The 16,455-nt window shown below is 34.3% G+C and overlaps 6 protein-coding genes across 10 annotated transcripts in view; 2 read left to right on the top strand and 4 right to left on the bottom strand.

Moving 5' to 3' along the window:
* Positions 1-2,332, bottom strand: part of LOC122574303 (MAP7 domain-containing protein 1-like) — a 202,394-nt gene extending 200,062 nt beyond the window's left edge. The window contains exon 1 of one of the 3 annotated variants that reach the window (XM_043741877.1): positions 2,161-2,332. In XM_043741877.1, the coding sequence (XP_043597812.1) occupies positions 2,161-2,206 (46 nt within the window). In that variant the 5' untranslated portion in view covers positions 2,207-2,332. The remainder of the gene's footprint in view (positions 1-2,160) is intronic. The other 2 variants (XM_043741906.1, XM_043741948.1) reach the window with 2 other exon arrangements.
* A 259-nt stretch (positions 2,333-2,591) lies between these two features.
* Positions 2,592-5,811, top strand: LOC122574439 (acetyl-CoA acetyltransferase, cytosolic). Its single transcript, XM_043742054.1, has 8 exons — positions 2,592-2,747; positions 3,372-3,493; positions 3,727-3,839; positions 4,089-4,288; positions 4,375-4,604; positions 4,673-4,861; positions 4,925-5,087; positions 5,163-5,811. Exons 1-8 carry the CDS (start codon positions 2,699-2,701, stop codon positions 5,279-5,281), a joined length of 1,185 nt encoding a protein of 394 aa, XP_043597989.1. The 5' UTR covers positions 2,592-2,698; the 3' UTR covers positions 5,282-5,811.
* Positions 5,550-8,544, bottom strand: LOC122574449 (U7 snRNA-associated Sm-like protein LSm10). Its single transcript, XM_043742078.1, has 3 exons — positions 8,265-8,544; positions 8,078-8,195; positions 5,550-6,006 (listed from the first exon to the last, which is right to left on the bottom strand). The coding sequence occupies exons 1-3, from the start codon at positions 8,402-8,404 to the stop codon at positions 5,812-5,814; spliced, it is 453 nt and encodes a 150-aa protein (XP_043598013.1). The 5' UTR covers positions 8,405-8,544; the 3' UTR covers positions 5,550-5,811.
* On the bottom strand, positions 5,805-8,058 carry LOC122574430 (5'-nucleotidase domain-containing protein 1). Its single transcript, XM_043742041.1, has one exon. It carries the CDS (start codon positions 7,608-7,610, stop codon positions 6,129-6,131), a length of 1,482 nt encoding a protein of 493 aa, XP_043597976.1. The 5' UTR covers positions 7,611-8,058; the 3' UTR covers positions 5,805-6,128.
* Positions 8,545-8,589: 45 nt separating the features above from the next.
* Positions 8,590-12,158, bottom strand: LOC122574416 (periostin-like). Of its 3 annotated transcripts, XM_043742004.1 has the most exons (14): positions 11,966-12,156; positions 11,505-11,769; positions 11,311-11,409; positions 11,177-11,241; positions 10,955-11,100; positions 10,723-10,896; positions 10,352-10,652; positions 10,075-10,284; positions 9,862-9,999; positions 9,675-9,790; positions 9,416-9,606; positions 9,179-9,350; positions 8,990-9,112; positions 8,590-8,913 (listed from the first exon to the last, which is right to left on the bottom strand). In XM_043742004.1, exons 2-14 carry the CDS (start codon positions 11,612-11,614, stop codon positions 8,767-8,769), a joined length of 1,992 nt encoding a protein of 663 aa, XP_043597939.1. In that variant the 5' UTR covers positions 11,615-11,769; positions 11,966-12,156; the 3' UTR covers positions 8,590-8,766. The 3 variants fall into 3 exon arrangements, 2 of the variants coding, with proteins under 2 accessions (XP_043597939.1, XP_043597947.1); XM_043742012.1 differs by lacking the exon at positions 11,505-11,769 and having other exon boundaries at positions 11,966-12,157; XR_006319055.1 differs by having other exon boundaries at positions 8,772-8,913; positions 8,990-9,134; positions 11,505-12,158.
* A 970-nt stretch (positions 12,159-13,128) lies between these two features.
* On the top strand, positions 13,129-16,409 carry LOC122574422 (excitatory amino acid transporter-like). Its single transcript, XM_043742029.1, has 10 exons — positions 13,129-13,370; positions 13,574-13,771; positions 13,833-13,923; positions 14,003-14,201; positions 14,270-14,480; positions 14,539-14,817; positions 14,934-15,167; positions 15,246-15,440; positions 15,513-15,647; positions 15,722-16,409. Exons 2-10 carry the CDS (start codon positions 13,698-13,700, stop codon positions 15,927-15,929), a joined length of 1,626 nt encoding a protein of 541 aa, XP_043597964.1. The 5' UTR covers positions 13,129-13,370; positions 13,574-13,697; the 3' UTR covers positions 15,930-16,409.
* Positions 16,410-16,455: the final 46 nt, after the last annotated feature.

Here is a 16,455-nt window from a genome sequence, read left to right as displayed (position 1 = left end):
AATACCTGGTATCACGTGCAGATGAACACCGAGAACAATTTGGAAAACCGACGTTATTAGAGTAACTAACATTTGGTTTCCAATAAAACCGGAAGCATGTACATTCGTAAACTAGCATTGAATGAACAACACCCGTTAAAATTCCCACCAAGAGTATGTACGTATGTAACGTCAGCTGACCGATACGATCCAACGATAGGGTTTTAGATTTCATAAAGATACGTGTAAAGCGGATAATTAAAATTGTTTCATATACAAATAGAATCTTAATATGAATTCAAATATTTTCTTTCGAAGCCCTAAGATTAACTGTCAGTATATCTCGATTTGAATATTGCATTATACATGGCCTCGTTAAGAAACTTAGAAAATACAAAGGAATCATGGCATCAAGCATATAATACATATTTCAAAAAATCAACAGTAAATACATAACCAGAGCACGCGTGACTCGCTAGGAAAATTGAAACGGCACACGAGTAAAATACTTAGCGAGAATATTGATCCGTTAGTCTGCATAAGATCGTTATCATCGCGATATTTCTGGAATATCGGTGGAACGAACAACGACAAAGGAGTAGCCGAATGGATTTAGCCGATATTAAACGGAAAAATATTGCGAGGAACGGAGGAACAGAGTCACGCGAGGTCTGGGAGCGCCACATCTTAGAATTCACGCCGAAATTAATTGCTCGCCGATATCCTTGGTCTTCATCAAGATGTACGCTAGAACTGATTCATATTAAAAGCGCAGCCGAGCAGAGACGTCCACAAGAAAATTCTAATAAAGACGCATGGGAACTGGTTCGACGAGCACCGAGGTACACGGGTGCAGGACTAGCCGCATAATACCGCGACGCATGTAATAGTTAATCGCATTATGTAGCAGAGACGAGCAGAAATCACGATTGATCACTGTGCGAGGCTAATCGCGCCGGTTGATCGTTCTACTCTATGATCCGTATACGATTTATGTTTAAAAATGTCGTTCCCACGAAAAAAGAAAGAATTACCCATTGAAGGATAGAGAAACAATGATCGATATACGGTGGAAGCCAATGGAATGCCGATAAACAATAATCACGTATCGAGCAAATGACTGATTCGCTAATTTACATATACATACATTCGCAAATAAGAATATTAAACTGGCACTAGTCTGATAAACATACACTAGACTAAAGAAACGAAGATTAGGAATCAAACGGTTATTGCTCTATATACAGTAGTAGATTGCTAAATTGTCGAAAGATACACCACGTGTTACTATACACAGTAATTTTCCCCGATATCAAAACAAAGCTAAGAACTATCTGAATGTGCGCGTAATTATCGTACTCTTATCAAAGTTGGAAACAAGAAAATGTGCAAATCAAACAGTATGTAAACGTCGGCGATACATCAAGTGTCACGTAACGGCAATCGATCATAGAGATATTTCTGTCAAAGAAAAATTTATAGTGACATTGTGCATTTATTGCTAGCCGACTACGAGCTAACCACGTTGCGCCTTCGTAACCATTGGAACGTTCGCTTCCCGTTGCTGATGTTCCCAAATACCGCGATTGAAAACCTAACCCATAGACAACACGCGCACGCTAGAGCATCGGTAGGTGTTATAGACGAATCAACCGGCAATAAATTCGCGGTAAGAGATAACGGTAATCTCGAGTGAGATTACTTCAACGACGGTGCGAATTGCAAGGCCGTCGGCGTATGACCTTAATGAGTAACAAGCATAGCGCTTAGGCGGACACACGAGAACGAGCACGGTATTCTGTCTGCTCGCACGTACTGAACACTGTACAAAGGGTATCGTGCAACCGAATGTGCACGTAGCCTGTCAAAAAGTGGCATGTTTGGCTCCGGTTGAACGTGACGTCGCGTTGACAGACACGTTCCTGTCAACGTAACCTAGGTTAACTATCCGTGAATAACGTGAATATCGCGAGAGACACGGGAAACAGGCCCGATTCGTTAGTATATTCACGTCGATTTTCGCGATCATTCCTCCTGAACACCGTGCGTGCAGATGGCGTGATTTTTATCGCAACTACGGATCATATCGTCTGTCCGAGATCACCGACACGTTCGCCGTGTATCGAGCTTTTATTCTAAACGGTGATCACAAAAAATAAATCGAGCAACTGTAATAAATACCTCGCTTTTCGACGAGCTCCGAAATCTCCTCCTTGTTGTCGGCCATCTTAGCACCAGTCACTATTCACAATGCACGCTGGGTAAAAACAAACGAGCACCACCACGACACCGCGATTGGTGGTTCAGCGCCACCTGTACGCCGAATTAGAAGTCAGTCAGCCGATGACGTTGGTCAGGAACGTATCACATCTAAGACAGTAGAGGTTCCGATATAGATCAAATAAAGTGCTCGTTCAAATAACGAAGTAAAATATAATAAAATAATTAATCTGATAATTGATTGCAACTTGATTGCAGTAATACTAATTTTCATCGTCATATTAATCTAAAAGTATTAAAAAACGTTCATCGAGACACACGCGGGACTATCTGCCTAAGAATGTGCCTACATTTCGATTGACACACTTTCAATAAGCCGTTACTGGCATATATTACTATATAATACTTCTGCTAACTTATTTCCGTTATATTGGATCGTGGCGGTAGTCTTCGTTCAGTTCTTCACAGGTTTACACGTATTTTTTAATAAGTTTTCAACATGAGCAATAGCGACGTTGTAATAATATCGGCGGTCAGAACACCTATAGGTATAAATTTATTTCTTACAAGTTTGAATGATATAACGGTTGAAAATAATAACATTTATTCTATACTATACTAATAACTCAGTTTAAATGGCACTTTACACTGAAATTTTCAATTCGCAATAATTTTTGTTATACGTAATAAAAGCGTGTTTCATTAAAAAAGCACATCGCCTATTGTCTTCTTGCTATTTTAGTTATATTCTAACAAATTAGATATCTTTTCATTTAAAAATACATCGTATATCTGCACATTCGTGACAAAATTATTCATATCATCTTTCCTAAATAATATTGATCTAAAATGCTAAAGTTGTATACAAATCATAAGCATATTATTATGATATTACTAATTTCTATATTTTGTTTATTTTCATCCCTATATCATTACTTGTATATTGATTTTATTTCTGTATTTTATTCTTATTGTCTCTACCATATAACATAAAATCATTATTTTTAATCAATTTATCAACTTTAATCATTATCTTTAATCAATTTATCAACTTCAGTCATTATCTTTAAACAATTTATCAACATTATCTTTAATTTAATATATCAACTTTAATCAATTAATTTCTATTATAGATCTTTTTATTATTTTATAAAATACTTCATTATTTTTAGGATCGTTCTGTGGTTCTTTATCATCATTGAAAGCATCAGATCTAGGAAGTATAGTTATTAAAGAGAGTCTTGAAAGAGCTCATATTAAACCTGTGGATGTTTCTGAAGTAATACTAGGACAGGTAATCTATAATTATAATTAACTTTGATGTTTATATGCACTAATTATTTTAAATTATTCAATACATAAGTATTTTTTGTCAAGCATTAATCAAATACTAATTCCTAAATCTACGAAGAAACGTGTGATAATATATAAGATAATGTATATATAGATCTTTTGATATGTCAATAGCTGAACATAAACATAATAAAATTAATTATTTTAAAATATATGTGAGACTTCATTTTACAGGTATTGACTGCAGGTCAAGGACAAAATCCAGCTAGACAAGCAGCAATGAAAGCTGGTCTTCCTATATCTGTACCTGCTTATCTAATTAATATGCTATGTGGTTCAGGTTTAAAGTAAATGCAGTTTTGCAATTCAAACCTTATTTAGTTATATAATATCATGCATGTTATTACTTCATGACCACAATTCTTTTAAAAAATCTTGATCTTCTCTTAGTCACATTACATCATGCATATCATTATATAATGATATAACGTTGTCATAGTAAAAGAAGTGTTTTAATGAAGTTCTTCTAATTTTTAAGTTATTTCATATGTTGCAATATGTTTTGAATAAATTTTACAAAAAACATATGTCTTTAGAGCAGTCTTGAATGGTTACTTATCTATAAAAGCTGGAGAGAACCAAATAGTTGTAGCTGGTGGTCAAGAAAGTATGAGTCAATCTTGCCATGTATTACACCTTAGAAAAGGTGTAAAAATTGGAGATTGTAATTTAATGGACACTTTATTAATGGATGGCTTGATAGATGCATTTCATGGAATTCACATGGGAGTAACAGGTATAGATTGTAATTGATACATCTCTATTATATAAAAATTATTATATTACAATTGTATAATTTTGTGAATATATATATATGTACAGCTGAAAATATTTCTAAAGACTACACTGTAAGTAGAAAAGAACAGGATGAGTATGCAGCTAAATCTCAACAGAAGGTAGAAGCTGCAATTACTGCAGGCTATTTTTCCAAGGAAATCATTCCTATAACTGTACCTACTGGAAAAGAACCTATTATTGTAGATAAAGATGAATATCCTAAGTTTGGAACAACTGTAGAAAGTCTTCAAAAATTAAAACCCGCTTTTTTGGAAGTATGACTAATTACATATTTTTTTCATAAATTGAAATACTTCATCATATAATAATTATACATTGTCAGGCTAAAGGTACAGTTACAGCTGGTAATGCTTCTGGCATCAATGATGGAGCAGCAGCAGTAGTTCTTATGTCTGAGGATACTGCTATACAAAAAGGACTTTCCCCATTAGCTAAAATTGTTGCAGTAGCTGAAGTTGGAGTGGAACCAAGAATTATGGGCATAGGTCCTGTGCCAGCAGTTGAGTTAGTGGTTAGTAGATAAAGTTTAGTTACAATACATAAATTCATATAATGAAAGAGATGAATATTTTAGTTACAAAAAGCAAAGTGGACAAAAGAAGAAGTAGATTTATATGAATTAAATGAAGCTTTTGCAGCACAAGCGATAGCTTGCGTAAAAACTCTTGGTTTAAATCCTAACAAAGTTAATATAAACGGCGGAGCTATTGCTTTAGGGCATCCTATTGGTGCATCTGGTATGACAGCAAAATCAGAATGATCGAAAATATTATATACTTGTAGTATTCTTGTTAATCTACGTTCTGTTACAGGTGCTAGAGTATTAGTAACTCTACTGCATTCCTTAGAAAGAATTGGTGGAAACAAAGGTGTTGCAGCCTTATGTATTGGTGGAGGAATGGGAATAGCAATTGCTGTTCAAAGAAAATAACAAATACTTTATCCAAATAGGTATTACATTTCATTAATACTTGTGCATTATTATTTTACAACAAAATACTATGTGGGTGTGTCACATGAAATTTGTATTATCTTCTTGGATTATTATGATGAAATATTTCATTTATTAAATCATTAAACATTTGTATATTATTACTAATATTATTACATATATATATAATATATATATATAATATATTATATAATATATTATTACAAATATTAATTAACATTATTCTAAAAAATATAGAAGGCCATAATAGAAAGTTGAGAATGTGCTTTTATAACACTATTTATTTTGTATCATTATAATAAGGTGTTGACTAATATAATTAAATAAATTTACTTTGTCTATATTTACCTATATATCAGTTACTGGCAACTGTACTTACAATTTGTACAAAACAATCATTTTTATGCTAAACTTGTACACTATAATATGCAATGTAGGTTTATATAGAAGTTATTTTCATAAATGGAAAATGTAATTGTTAATAAAATTATAAAATTATCAATTTGTTATTAATTAGTTTTATTTTCGTTCAATCTCTGCTCTGCCTTTTTTCTATCTTCTAAAATTTTCTCCACTGCTGCTAGCCCTTCTCGTTGTTTTTGTTCAGTATGTTTTGATTTAAATGTACGTTTAGTACGTGTTAGGTCCTTCTTATGCACTATCAAATGTTGCAATTGTTCCTTGATAGCTGGTATAATACGTATCTTGAATTAAGAATATATTATAAATATGGTACTAATATGTTATAGCATGCAAGTTAACATAAAACTAGAAAACTTCTGCTTGGGGGTCAATAAATTGGGGTTAGGTTAATAAATTTATGAATTTAAAACATAGATATACTAAGCGGTACTGCAGGATAATATCCATCATATTTCTTTCCATCTTTATAAAAACATAAGTAAGATTCTTCTAATGGCTGTTGAGCTATTAAATCTACACCAGGAATGCAAAGCTTTGAGTATTTTTTTATAACATGTCCCCATAATGAGTCCATATTAATGTTAGGATCTTTTAAACAAAAATAAGAGCCCCAAAATGTTGAATTTAATACTTTTTCATCGGGATGTGATAAATTTTGATGAACCATTCCCTCAGACATTTGTTCCTCAATTACAGCTACTGTATCACATTGTACATATGAATTTGGTACATAAATATCTTGCAAAAGATTATCACCAATATATACATAACGAGGATTTTGTTTTCCAGATACATTTTCAAGGAATTCGGTAAGTCCTTCCCAATTACCTTGGCTATATATACCACCTTGTTTTAAATCTTTACTTTCTATGATATTATTACCTTCTTCATTATTTACAATATCAAGAAAAGGACGTTTTTCAATAAAAAAAGCAGGTTTCTTTGCATAACAAATTACAATATCAAATAGAGATTTCCAATCTTCTCCAAGAGCATAAGTAGCATTAAAATCAACAAAATCAACATTTGATCCAGTGATAAGGAAAGTAATACGATGTCTTTTTAATTCTTGAAGCCAAGTTATAGTTCTTGCAGTACATTTATACATATATTTATGAGGATTCTCTCTGAGGCTAGGAAAGAAGTACCCTCTGTTCATTTTAAAATGATCTCTGTTAAACATTTCAATCAATCCATCCAACATGTTAGGCCAAACATTATATGCATTCAAAGGTCCTTCTTGTTCTTCGTCAAGTGTATCTATTAATCTTGCAAAAATAAGAGATGAAGGAACATCAAAATAATCTAACAAACTTCTCATTTTCATTGATAAAGGACCATTCCATGTGGATAACATGTCATTACAAAAAGCATCTGTAGCCTCCCATCTCTGCCCAGGGTATATCTTTTTGATTTCTTCAGTACTTAATAGATTACTTCCATGACATGCTCTTTGAATTATACCATCAGCATTTATTCTAAGTATATTTCCTCTTTCAAAATCTAAGAATAATCCTTTTTGCATAAAATCTAAATCTTTATCTTCTAATGGCTTTAACAAATATTTGGAGTTGTACCCCTTTTCTGTAACTAAATAATTGGCTAAAGTTTCATATATCAAGTGTACCATGTTTGTCACATTATAACGTAAAAGTGTATTGTCTAAATCAAATCCAATACAGTCATAATCAAGGAACTTAAATGCACTCATGTTGACTTGTGTTGATGGAGTAATTGAGGCTGTTGTAGAATAATATTTCAAATTTATATGAGTCCGAAAATGTGTGAAAAATTTTAATTTGTCACCAGTATTATACCACAAAATACTTTGCACTTGTGAATAAGATGCTAATGATTTGTAAAGCAGATGCCAAGATTTTATCATTTCCCTTATTTGTTTGTATGTATATGTTCATATATAACTAAAGCACTTAACACATACTACATATACAACACATATCCATTTTTATTAGTAAAGAAACAATGTTACACAAAGATAAAATCATTCTAAATTTATACTTTAACTTTCAGTTATCTGATATATATGCAACCTATGACTTCAAAAATACCTAGACAACACAATAATAATATGCATAAACGTAACAACAAAGTGATACCTATTTTTTGTAATACTTATCCGGTAAGACATTTTATGTAAAACTATCATACAATACTAAGTTTAATGAATTTAACAGAGCATATTTTAAATAATGTACAACGTATAATATACATTCGACAATTGCAATAAAGTTGACTCGTATTTATTTACAATATCATTATCAAAAATTAAATATCATGTACTACAATTAAACTGAAATGTTACAGTAGGACTTATATTTTAAAATTACTTACTTTTGGTGGAATATGAACGAATCGGATATTTCTTGCTTGCACAAAGAACATGTCGTAACTGTACGAGTCTCCCCTAGGGTCTGTGAAGATGCAATCTCTCATTACAATATTCATGTAACTGCAAAGAAGCAAAAAATTTAAATAGTCCTAGGTCAATAATGATAACATATAATGGAAAATTACTCACGCGTCTGTGTGCTCTACAATTCCATAAACTGATGCTTCATTTCGAAGATCTATTGTCGTACGTTCATTTTGGACTGCTTTTAATAAAATGGCTAAGGTATTAAAATAGAAATACCGTTCTTCTTTTGAATCAGGAGCCATAATGCCATATAAGTACAAGCATAATAATATCAATCTGATAATATACGCCGGCAGATATTTAGTAGAGTATGTGTTACAAGAAATATTTACACGTGTTACAAGTGTAGCCAACTCTATAAATATAAGCAAAAGGAACTATGCCTTTTGAACACAGTTAGCGAAAGACCGATTAAATAGTCGAGAAATCATTTTAATTTCAATATATATTGTTCCAAACGAATACATAATTCAGTACATAAGTGCATGAATAACTTACTACATACTTTGTGAACTTTATATACATACACATATGTAGGTAGACATATAGTATCGTAATTATAAGTGACGTGAGTTAGTAATATAGATAGTTTTAATTATTTATCTTAATGACAAGCTTTTCTTACAAATGGTCCATCGTGTATTCTTCTGTGACCATTAGGACACTGATCAGGTAGTAATACAGAGTTTATCTCGTGTGCAACTCCAGCTTTATTCAAAATGTCGCTCTTTACAAGAGTGGCATCATTTACCTGTAATGAAAAATTATATTTTGTAAGGCGCTCATTTTATTATTTTTATTAAATCACTAAAAAACTATGTCCTTACCAAAATCCTGTTATTTTTTCTCATAATATTTATCGGGTTTCCTTTAGTTCTGACGGTATACTGTAAATCTGGCATGAAGCTTTCAGCAAGTAACATATTATCCACAATATGATTTTGTAGTGTCTGAAAGTGAACAACAAAAAACCTTTATAATTGAATCAATCAATTTGTTCATAAAAATAGTATTACCTTTGTTAGATAGTTCCTGTCTTCCAATAATTTTTGAAGTTTGGCATTTCCTAGCTGTTTAAATGCTTTATCCGAAGGAACGAAATATGTACACGAAGAATTCGCGCGCTTAAATTGGTCATACATTTGTGGTTGAATGCCTTTAATTCTTTCCATAGCGTCTAACCAAATACTGTAACAATTTTCCATTTATATTTCTCAGAGTCTTGGAATTTTCATATAGAGGAAACGAGTTACCTGAAATTGCCTTCTTTTCTCAAAATATAATCTAAAGATTCTTCTGCAGGATGTAAAATGTGACTTATAACGTGTAAAACGCCATTGCTGCATTCTCTATCAGCTTTCATAATTAATGCGTTCTCTATTCCAAAATTACCACGATAAACTTGGAAGCGTAATGGAACTCCTATTTCAAGCGTTCTAGCGATCTATAATGGATTATAATCTTTAAAAGTTATTGAGGAATATGAAATATTCAATTTTGCACTTAACTCACTTGATTGCTACTAATTTCATCGGTGAAATACGTTCCCCTAACTATATGATTAAGAACAAAGTTCCGAGCACTCTTTTGATTTCTTTGCAATTCTACAAGTTTCTGATTTGATAGAGCTATAAAAGAGCATCTTATATTAAGAAACAAAATACGTTTGTCTAGTTTTGTCAAGATCGAATATACATACAATACATTGCTGTCTCAGAGGGAGCAAACATTGTGAAGTGTTTCAAATGTCTCAAACTTTCTTCCAATTCAGCTGTTTTAATTATTTCTAAAAATTTAAATAATCCTTCCTCCTTGATCACATCCAAGATAGTTTTAGCTGCAATATGTTATATTCATTATGAAAGATTCTTAGAAGATCTTCTTAAATGCCATTCAAGTAAGAATTATTTACCTCGATCCGGAAGTAACACACGATCAACAACGTAAAGTAATCCATTTTTTCCATGATACATTTCATTTCTTATATTTACATTGTCTACGATGGGTCCATACGGACCGCAATTTAATTTTAGTTCTTGTCGTTGCATCGTGCTTGCATGATATTCCGAAATTATATTTGGCACGCATACAGGATGCGTTACGATATGATGAGCAATTAATGCTAAACGAAACAATATATTATACAGAAGAGAAAACTTACATAAATATATTCGGCATAATTCAATTACCATTTAATGCTGTCGGGTTTTCCAACATATCGGTCAATTGTCTTTTAGGAATATGATGAAAAGCTTGATCCGTGGGTGCAAAAATAGTACAGGGTATTTCACTGAATCTAATTCTATTTCCTAACTCGCTATTTTTAAGGGCTTTTGTAAATATTTCGAATCTACCGTCCCTAGAAGCGAGCTCAATTATGTCTGAATTTTGTGCCAAAGCAAGATCCAAAACTCCGTCGATAACATGCACAACTCCATTAGTGGCAACTTGATCCTTGCGAATAATTCGATGGCAATTCACTGTTTCCATCTGTGAAGATGGAAGCGTTTATTGAACAATTGTGCATATATAAGCTTGTACGATTCAACATGTTACTTACTCCACTGGAAAATTTGTTGATTCTTAAAACGTTTCCTTGTAATCGCGATGGAATTAAAAGATTTGCTTGCCATTGATTTGATAATACGCGTCTGTCTATTATATGATTCGCGATTAAATTTACATATCTGTTACCGTCGTATTCTTGGTGAATACCTTTTACTTTTAAGTAGTGCTGAAAAGGAAAATGATATATTAGATGATTACACATCGCATATTTTCGTTAAACATACATCAAAAGCATCGTCGGATGGTACGAATAATGTTAAGGGTGGTCCACCGATCAATTCTTCCGCGAAGGACGAACTTTCGATTAATTTTGCAAATTTCATAGCACCCACTCGTCGCGTTGTTTCTATGAGATTTATTAATGGTTTTACTGAAAGGGATAATAGAAATATAATTGAGTTTGGAGACGAATATAAGACTCGATAATACGTAATTGCATCTATTACCTCCTGTGCATCCAAGATACCCAGGAACTCTATAATATCCTGCGCAGCATTCGTATCTTACGAATCTGCGAAGCGAATGAAAGCACTGAGGTATTCAAATATGCATTATATCTAAAAAGTATAATTATACTTACGTAGGCTTGCCACAAATTTTTCGAGGATTCCACTGTTTGCTTTCAGTGTAATAAGCATAGCTTATGTCATCGTTTACTTCTACGGCGCATACGTTAGGTCTACAGAAATTGGAAATATGAAACTAGTTTCATAAACATTTACTGCTAATTTAAATTTAAAAATATATATATATATACAATTATGCAAGTATTACCCTTGTCTTTGCGAATTATCAACCTTCCACCAAGAATTTCCTTGATACGCATAAACTATATTAAACACCGTTAATGATATGAATATTTTCGTTATAATTTCACTGAACATGTTTTCACTATGATGAAAATATTGGCACGATAAAATGAAAAGACTCGCGGCACAAGCGTAACTTGCTTGGTCGAACAGAACATCTGAGAGTGACTCGGTTCGAAATGCTTCGTATTTTAAGGGCTATGTTCTCCCATCCCATCTGGGAAATATATCTGTTAAAATGGATTTCGATGTTATCTACGTGAATTGATATTGAGAAATCTAGTACATGTTGCACTTCTCAATTTTTAGAAATCATTTGCATCGGGTAAATGAATTTTGCATATGTTAAGACTTGCATAGCAACGTATTGCACATTAATATGCAATTTTATCAGAATACAAATTTTGAATGATGGATACGACTGACCTTGAAGCGCCTTCGACATTCATATTTATCAATTTTTTTATAACACTATCTTCAACGGCGAAGTTCACTTCTACGAAATACACATTTTTTTATATTCACGATTTCTTGTTACGCATGTGTAGCAAAATATTAAACAGTCCCTCGAGGTGACAGATAACTTACTCTTGTATTGTACATCTGCTCTATGAACTGCTAGTGTTATGAACTATTAGTCTGTATATAGTCACTCATAGCCATCATTGCAAGAGAAATTGGGTTACCTTACAACGGATATACAAAGGGGCCCTATAAATTGGCCCATATCCTACATGCTTTCAAAATAATTCGCTATAAACGTTCCAATTCGAATTTAGTAATCGCAGTGAAATACATCAGATTCCAATTAATTTCGAATTTCATGTTGCATTTCAATACGGATATATGTGGTTTACGTATAAATAGAATCGCGCAATAATATAACGATGCATACGACTGTTAATGAACTTTCCATGATTCCATGAATTAACCAGGGCAACACAGATTCGAATTTCCCGTTAGAATAACATCAAGCAAGGGAAACTGAGACGCGGCGTCCATTTTCGTAGATATGATCGTAATTTACTTTTCAGTCTAGCATTATGACACGATTTACGATGTTGCCTTTAATTCGATAAAATTAACGAGTCTTGCAAGTGGCATGTATATGTGGTACATAGCGTTTACGCCCACAACCACGCTTTTCTCTCGAATGTACTTTTGTACTTAGAACGTATTAACCTGTTAAGACGCAACGACGTCTTTCAAAGAGCTGCTATTTTATATCAAATGCATCTTACATATAAGAAAGAGAAAACGTTGAAACAGATCGTGTAACTACAATAGTAAATGTCGGAACGTTTCATAAGAGGTAATGCAACATTGTAATACATTTTAATCACTTCGTAGGGGGTTGTGCGTCAAGGGATGAACTGTTCAAGTTCTCCATTTAGAACAATTTAGCCGATGCCGTAGATCCAATAGAGACGGGTCTATTTCTGCGAAACAGACGCGCGTGGTACACATTTTTCTCCCTTCTGCTTATTCAGTGCCGTGCGACCTGTTCTGATGAGTGCCCTCTTCCTGTAGCCGACTATCTCTGTTACTCTCTGATCTGTCTCCCTTCACTCTTACGATGTTCACCCTCTGACCCCTCACGAGCTCTAATCAGCTTCCTGGATGGGGCATATTATCTGCGTGATGGCAGATCGTAACGACGCGATACCCAGCCAGGTCCCGGGTATTCGATCATACGGTAGTCACTCGGTAGTCCATTGCGCGTAAAAGACCTGCCAAGATCCACGGTTACGGATGCCATTTAGCTCGTTATACGATTTCATCGCATTGGTGCAGTGGTTCTGAAACTGTGCATCTGCTACTAAGGATTCAGGTGTGACCTCTTATGGGAAATCTACTTTTCTACGTTTTAGCACAGTGTCGGTCTTCCATTATGCTTTTTAATATTCGCTTTTTAACTTTGATCGATTGATAAGCGAGCCACAAGGACTCTGTGTTATATACGCACAAGAGAACGTGTAGTTCTTTAGTCGTTAAAGGGAATTTATACAATGACGATCTCTTTGGTTTGTACAGACATAGACGCCAGAGCGGTGAAAGCCGCGGGATGAACGAGTACGAGTTCTCCGTAATCTTCCTCGTATACAGAGGAAGAGTATTCAAGAAGTCTTAAAAGTGATATATTACCAAATTGACCAAAATGTCTCTTGGAAAACGTATATCTGGAGCCGTCGCGGTCCTCAGAGGCACTTCGGAAGTTAAAGAAGCACAAACGTAAGATATGCGAACTGCTACCTTCTTTGCAGTTTGATTTTTTACCTAGAACAATTTCTAGGTCATGTTCCGATGAGATCGAGAAAATAACGACCGTGGAAGAAGAAAAGATTTGCCCCGATAAGAAGACACCGCTTGACAGATTACAACTAGTTAGTTGTATTCATATGTTTTTCTTCTTTCAACATTTCTTTTATATTTCATTCGAATTCTATTTGAACATAAATATAGGTAGTGGATTGGTTTGGAGAGAACACGCTCTTGGTTCTTACGATCATTGGAGTATTGGTAGGTCTTGTTCTTGGATTTCTTGGTCGATTAGCCAGTCCTTCGCCGCAAACCATTACTCTTCTCAGCTTCCCTGGAGAACTCCTTATGCGACTGTTGAAGATGTTCATTCTGCCACTCATTGTTTCGTCGCTTATCTCCGGTGATTATACAACATCCAATAAATCATTGCATTCAGCTAGTCTCTCTCTAAGTTATCCCTTTTTGTAGGAATGGCGCAATTAGACCCTAGGGGTTCGGGAAGAATGGGATATAGAGCATTGATATATTACACCGTAACGACCATCCTTGCGGCCATAGTTGGCATCGCAATGGTGCTTATGATCCACCCCGGTGATCCTAGAATCAAAACCACCATAACCGCGCCTAAGGCGGATATCGCAAAAATGTCTACGTTAGACGCAATTCTCGACATAGTTAGGTATGTGATATACATGATACAGATCGTATAAATCGTCATCGATGAATACCATTTTTAGAAACATGGTGCCGGAAAATTTGGTGCAGGCGTGCTTCCAGCAGGTGCAGACCACTTACGTGACGACGGAAGTGATTGCCATAGGAACAAATGAAATCAGTCAAGTTCTCCAGCCAACATTAATATACAAGGATGGAACGAACGTGATGGGAATGATAGTGTTCTGTATTACGTTCGGCCTTCTCGCTGGACAAATCGGACCTCGAGGAAAATTGATGGTCGACTTCTTCGTGGTTCTGAACGAAATAATCATGAAGTTCGTCAGCATTATTGTGATGTGGTGAGCGATCGAGATACGACTTAATTTCCAGCCTGCTACGATTGCTTTGCTGCTTATCTGATTTGTGATTTGACATAAAGAAAAATCTAGAAGATTCGAGTATTAATATTATGCAGGTTCTCTCCGTTCGGAATCATGTGTTTGATAGCTGGTAAGATAATGTCGATCAACAATTTGACGGCAACTGCTCAGATGTTGGGCCTGTACATGGTGACGGTCATCGTGGGCTTATTGATTCATGCTATAATCACTATGCCAGCGATATTTTGGTTTATAACTCGACAGAATCCTGCCGTGTTCTTCAAGGGTATGATGCAAGCTTGGATTACAGCTTTGGGAACGGCATCAAGGTACCTGATGATAACTTCTTTCTTTTTTTTGTAAATAAGCTTATGTAAACTGTACGATATATTTTTTAATGCCTTTAGCGCTGCAACTTTACCTGTAACTTTCCGATGCCTCGAAGAAAATAATAAAATCGATCCACGTGTAACGCGATTCGTAGTCTCAGTCGGGGCTACGGTGAACATGGATGGAACGGCTCTTTATGAAGCGGTTGCTGCGATTTTCATCGCCCAAATGAATGGAATCTCGTTAGGAGTAGGTGAAGTTATAACAGTCAGGTTTGTATGATCGATGTGATAGAAATATGCCCAGATCTATTACTTACTTATGATTCTCCTTCGCCTATACAGTCTCACAGCAACCTTGGCCAGTATAGGAGCAGCAAGTATTCCCAGCGCAGCTTTAATTACGATGTTATTAGTGCTCACAGCTTTAGGTTTACCGACGAACGATATTTCTCTATTATTTGCAGTTGATTGGATGTTGTAAGTCCATTATTTATATTCATATACGTCAGGCGACAGAAAACCGATTCAATAACATATCTTATTATTCGAAGGGATCGTATCAGGACCTCGATCAACGTTTTGGGTGACGGGTATGGAGCTGGAATAGTTTATCATTTGAGTAAACATGAACTGGAGAAAATGGATCAAGAAAGGAAATTAGAGGGTCTTGAAATGGGGACACCTCTTGAGGACATTTCAGAGAGTTGTCAACGCGAGAGCGTACCTGCTCCTGAGGAAAGTTCCGAAACAAAAATTTGATTTGCAAGAATACTGATCTTCCTTCGAACACTCTCTTTAGCTCCTTGTACGGTAACATAAAAGAAAACTCTGCTCACTCGCACGACCAAGGAATTATCACCATGGTATCGAATGGAATTGGTAGAAATGAAACTTTATTTTCTCACTGCCAACAAAGTTTTGGATTTTTGATCAAATAAAAATTGTTGATAAGTTACAAAGGTTTTAAGACTATTAAAAAAAATATTGTTATACAGAGTGTAATAAAAATGTGAGCATGTTAAGTACAAAATAATATCATTGTGAACTGCTTTCTTGCGGTATGCTGCAATATATTAAGTACTGATGAAAATTAATTGAAAATTGTATTGTACAGAGGATTAAACGTAGCTTTTATGTACGAACTGAAATGTTTAACTTGTTATGAGATTATGTATGTGTTATCATTTATTCATTTTAATAATCGAATAAAGAATTTTATTCTAATCATGTTTTGAAAAACTGTGTTCAATAGATTGTTATCGTATTAGATAATTCATCCTTGGGA

This window comes from Bombus pyrosoma, linkage group LG2, assembly GCF_014825855.1.
Source record: "Bombus pyrosoma isolate SC7728 linkage group LG2, ASM1482585v1, whole genome shotgun sequence".
NCBI lineage: Eukaryota > Metazoa > Arthropoda > Insecta > Hymenoptera > Apidae > Bombus > Bombus pyrosoma.
The sequence above is the reverse complement of the archived record's forward strand: the minus strand, read 5'-3'. Positions and strand labels throughout refer to the sequence as shown.

Coding starts and splice junctions, on each gene's coding strand:
- LOC122574439 (XM_043742054.1), top strand. CDS start 2,699: ATGAGCAATAGCGACGTTGTAATAATATCGGCGGTCAGAACACCTATA. Junction 3,494..3,726: donor CTGAAGTAATACTAGGACAG/GTAATCTATAAT, acceptor TTCATTTTACAG/GTATTGACTGCAGGTCAAGG. Junction 5,088..5,162: donor GCATCCTATTGGTGCATCTG/GTATGACAGCAA, acceptor GTTCTGTTACAG/GTGCTAGAGTATTAGTAACT.
- LOC122574430 (XM_043742041.1), bottom strand. CDS start 7,610: ATGATAAAATCTTGGCATCTGCTTTACAAATCATTAGCATCTTATTCA.
- LOC122574449 (XM_043742078.1), bottom strand. CDS start 8,404: ATGGCTCCTGATTCAAAAGAAGAACGGTATTTCTATTTTAATACCTTA. Junction 8,196..8,264: donor ATTGTAGAGCACACAGACGC/GTGAGTAATTTT, acceptor GCTTCTTTGCAG/TTACATGAATATTGTAATGA. Junction 6,007..8,077: donor TCGTTCATATTCCACCAAAA/GTAAGTAATTTT, acceptor TCTTAATTCAAG/ATACGTATTATACCAGCTAT.
- LOC122574416 (XM_043742004.1), bottom strand. CDS start 11,614: ATGTTCAGTGAAATTATAACGAAAATATTCATATCATTAACGGTGTTT. Junction 11,410..11,504: donor GATAATTCGCAAAGACAAGG/GTAATACTTGCA, acceptor CAATTTCTGTAG/ACCTAACGTATGCGCCGTAG. Junction 9,607..9,674: donor ATGAAATTAGTAGCAATCAA/GTGAGTTAAGTG, acceptor AATCCATTATAG/ATCGCTAGAACGCTTGAAAT.
- LOC122574422 (XM_043742029.1), top strand. CDS start 13,698: ATGTCTCTTGGAAAACGTATATCTGGAGCCGTCGCGGTCCTCAGAGGC. Junction 14,818..14,933: donor GTCAGCATTATTGTGATGTG/GTGAGCGATCGA, acceptor AATATTATGCAG/GTTCTCTCCGTTCGGAATCA. Junction 15,441..15,512: donor GGTGAAGTTATAACAGTCAG/GTTTGTATGATC, acceptor TCGCCTATACAG/TCTCACAGCAACCTTGGCCA.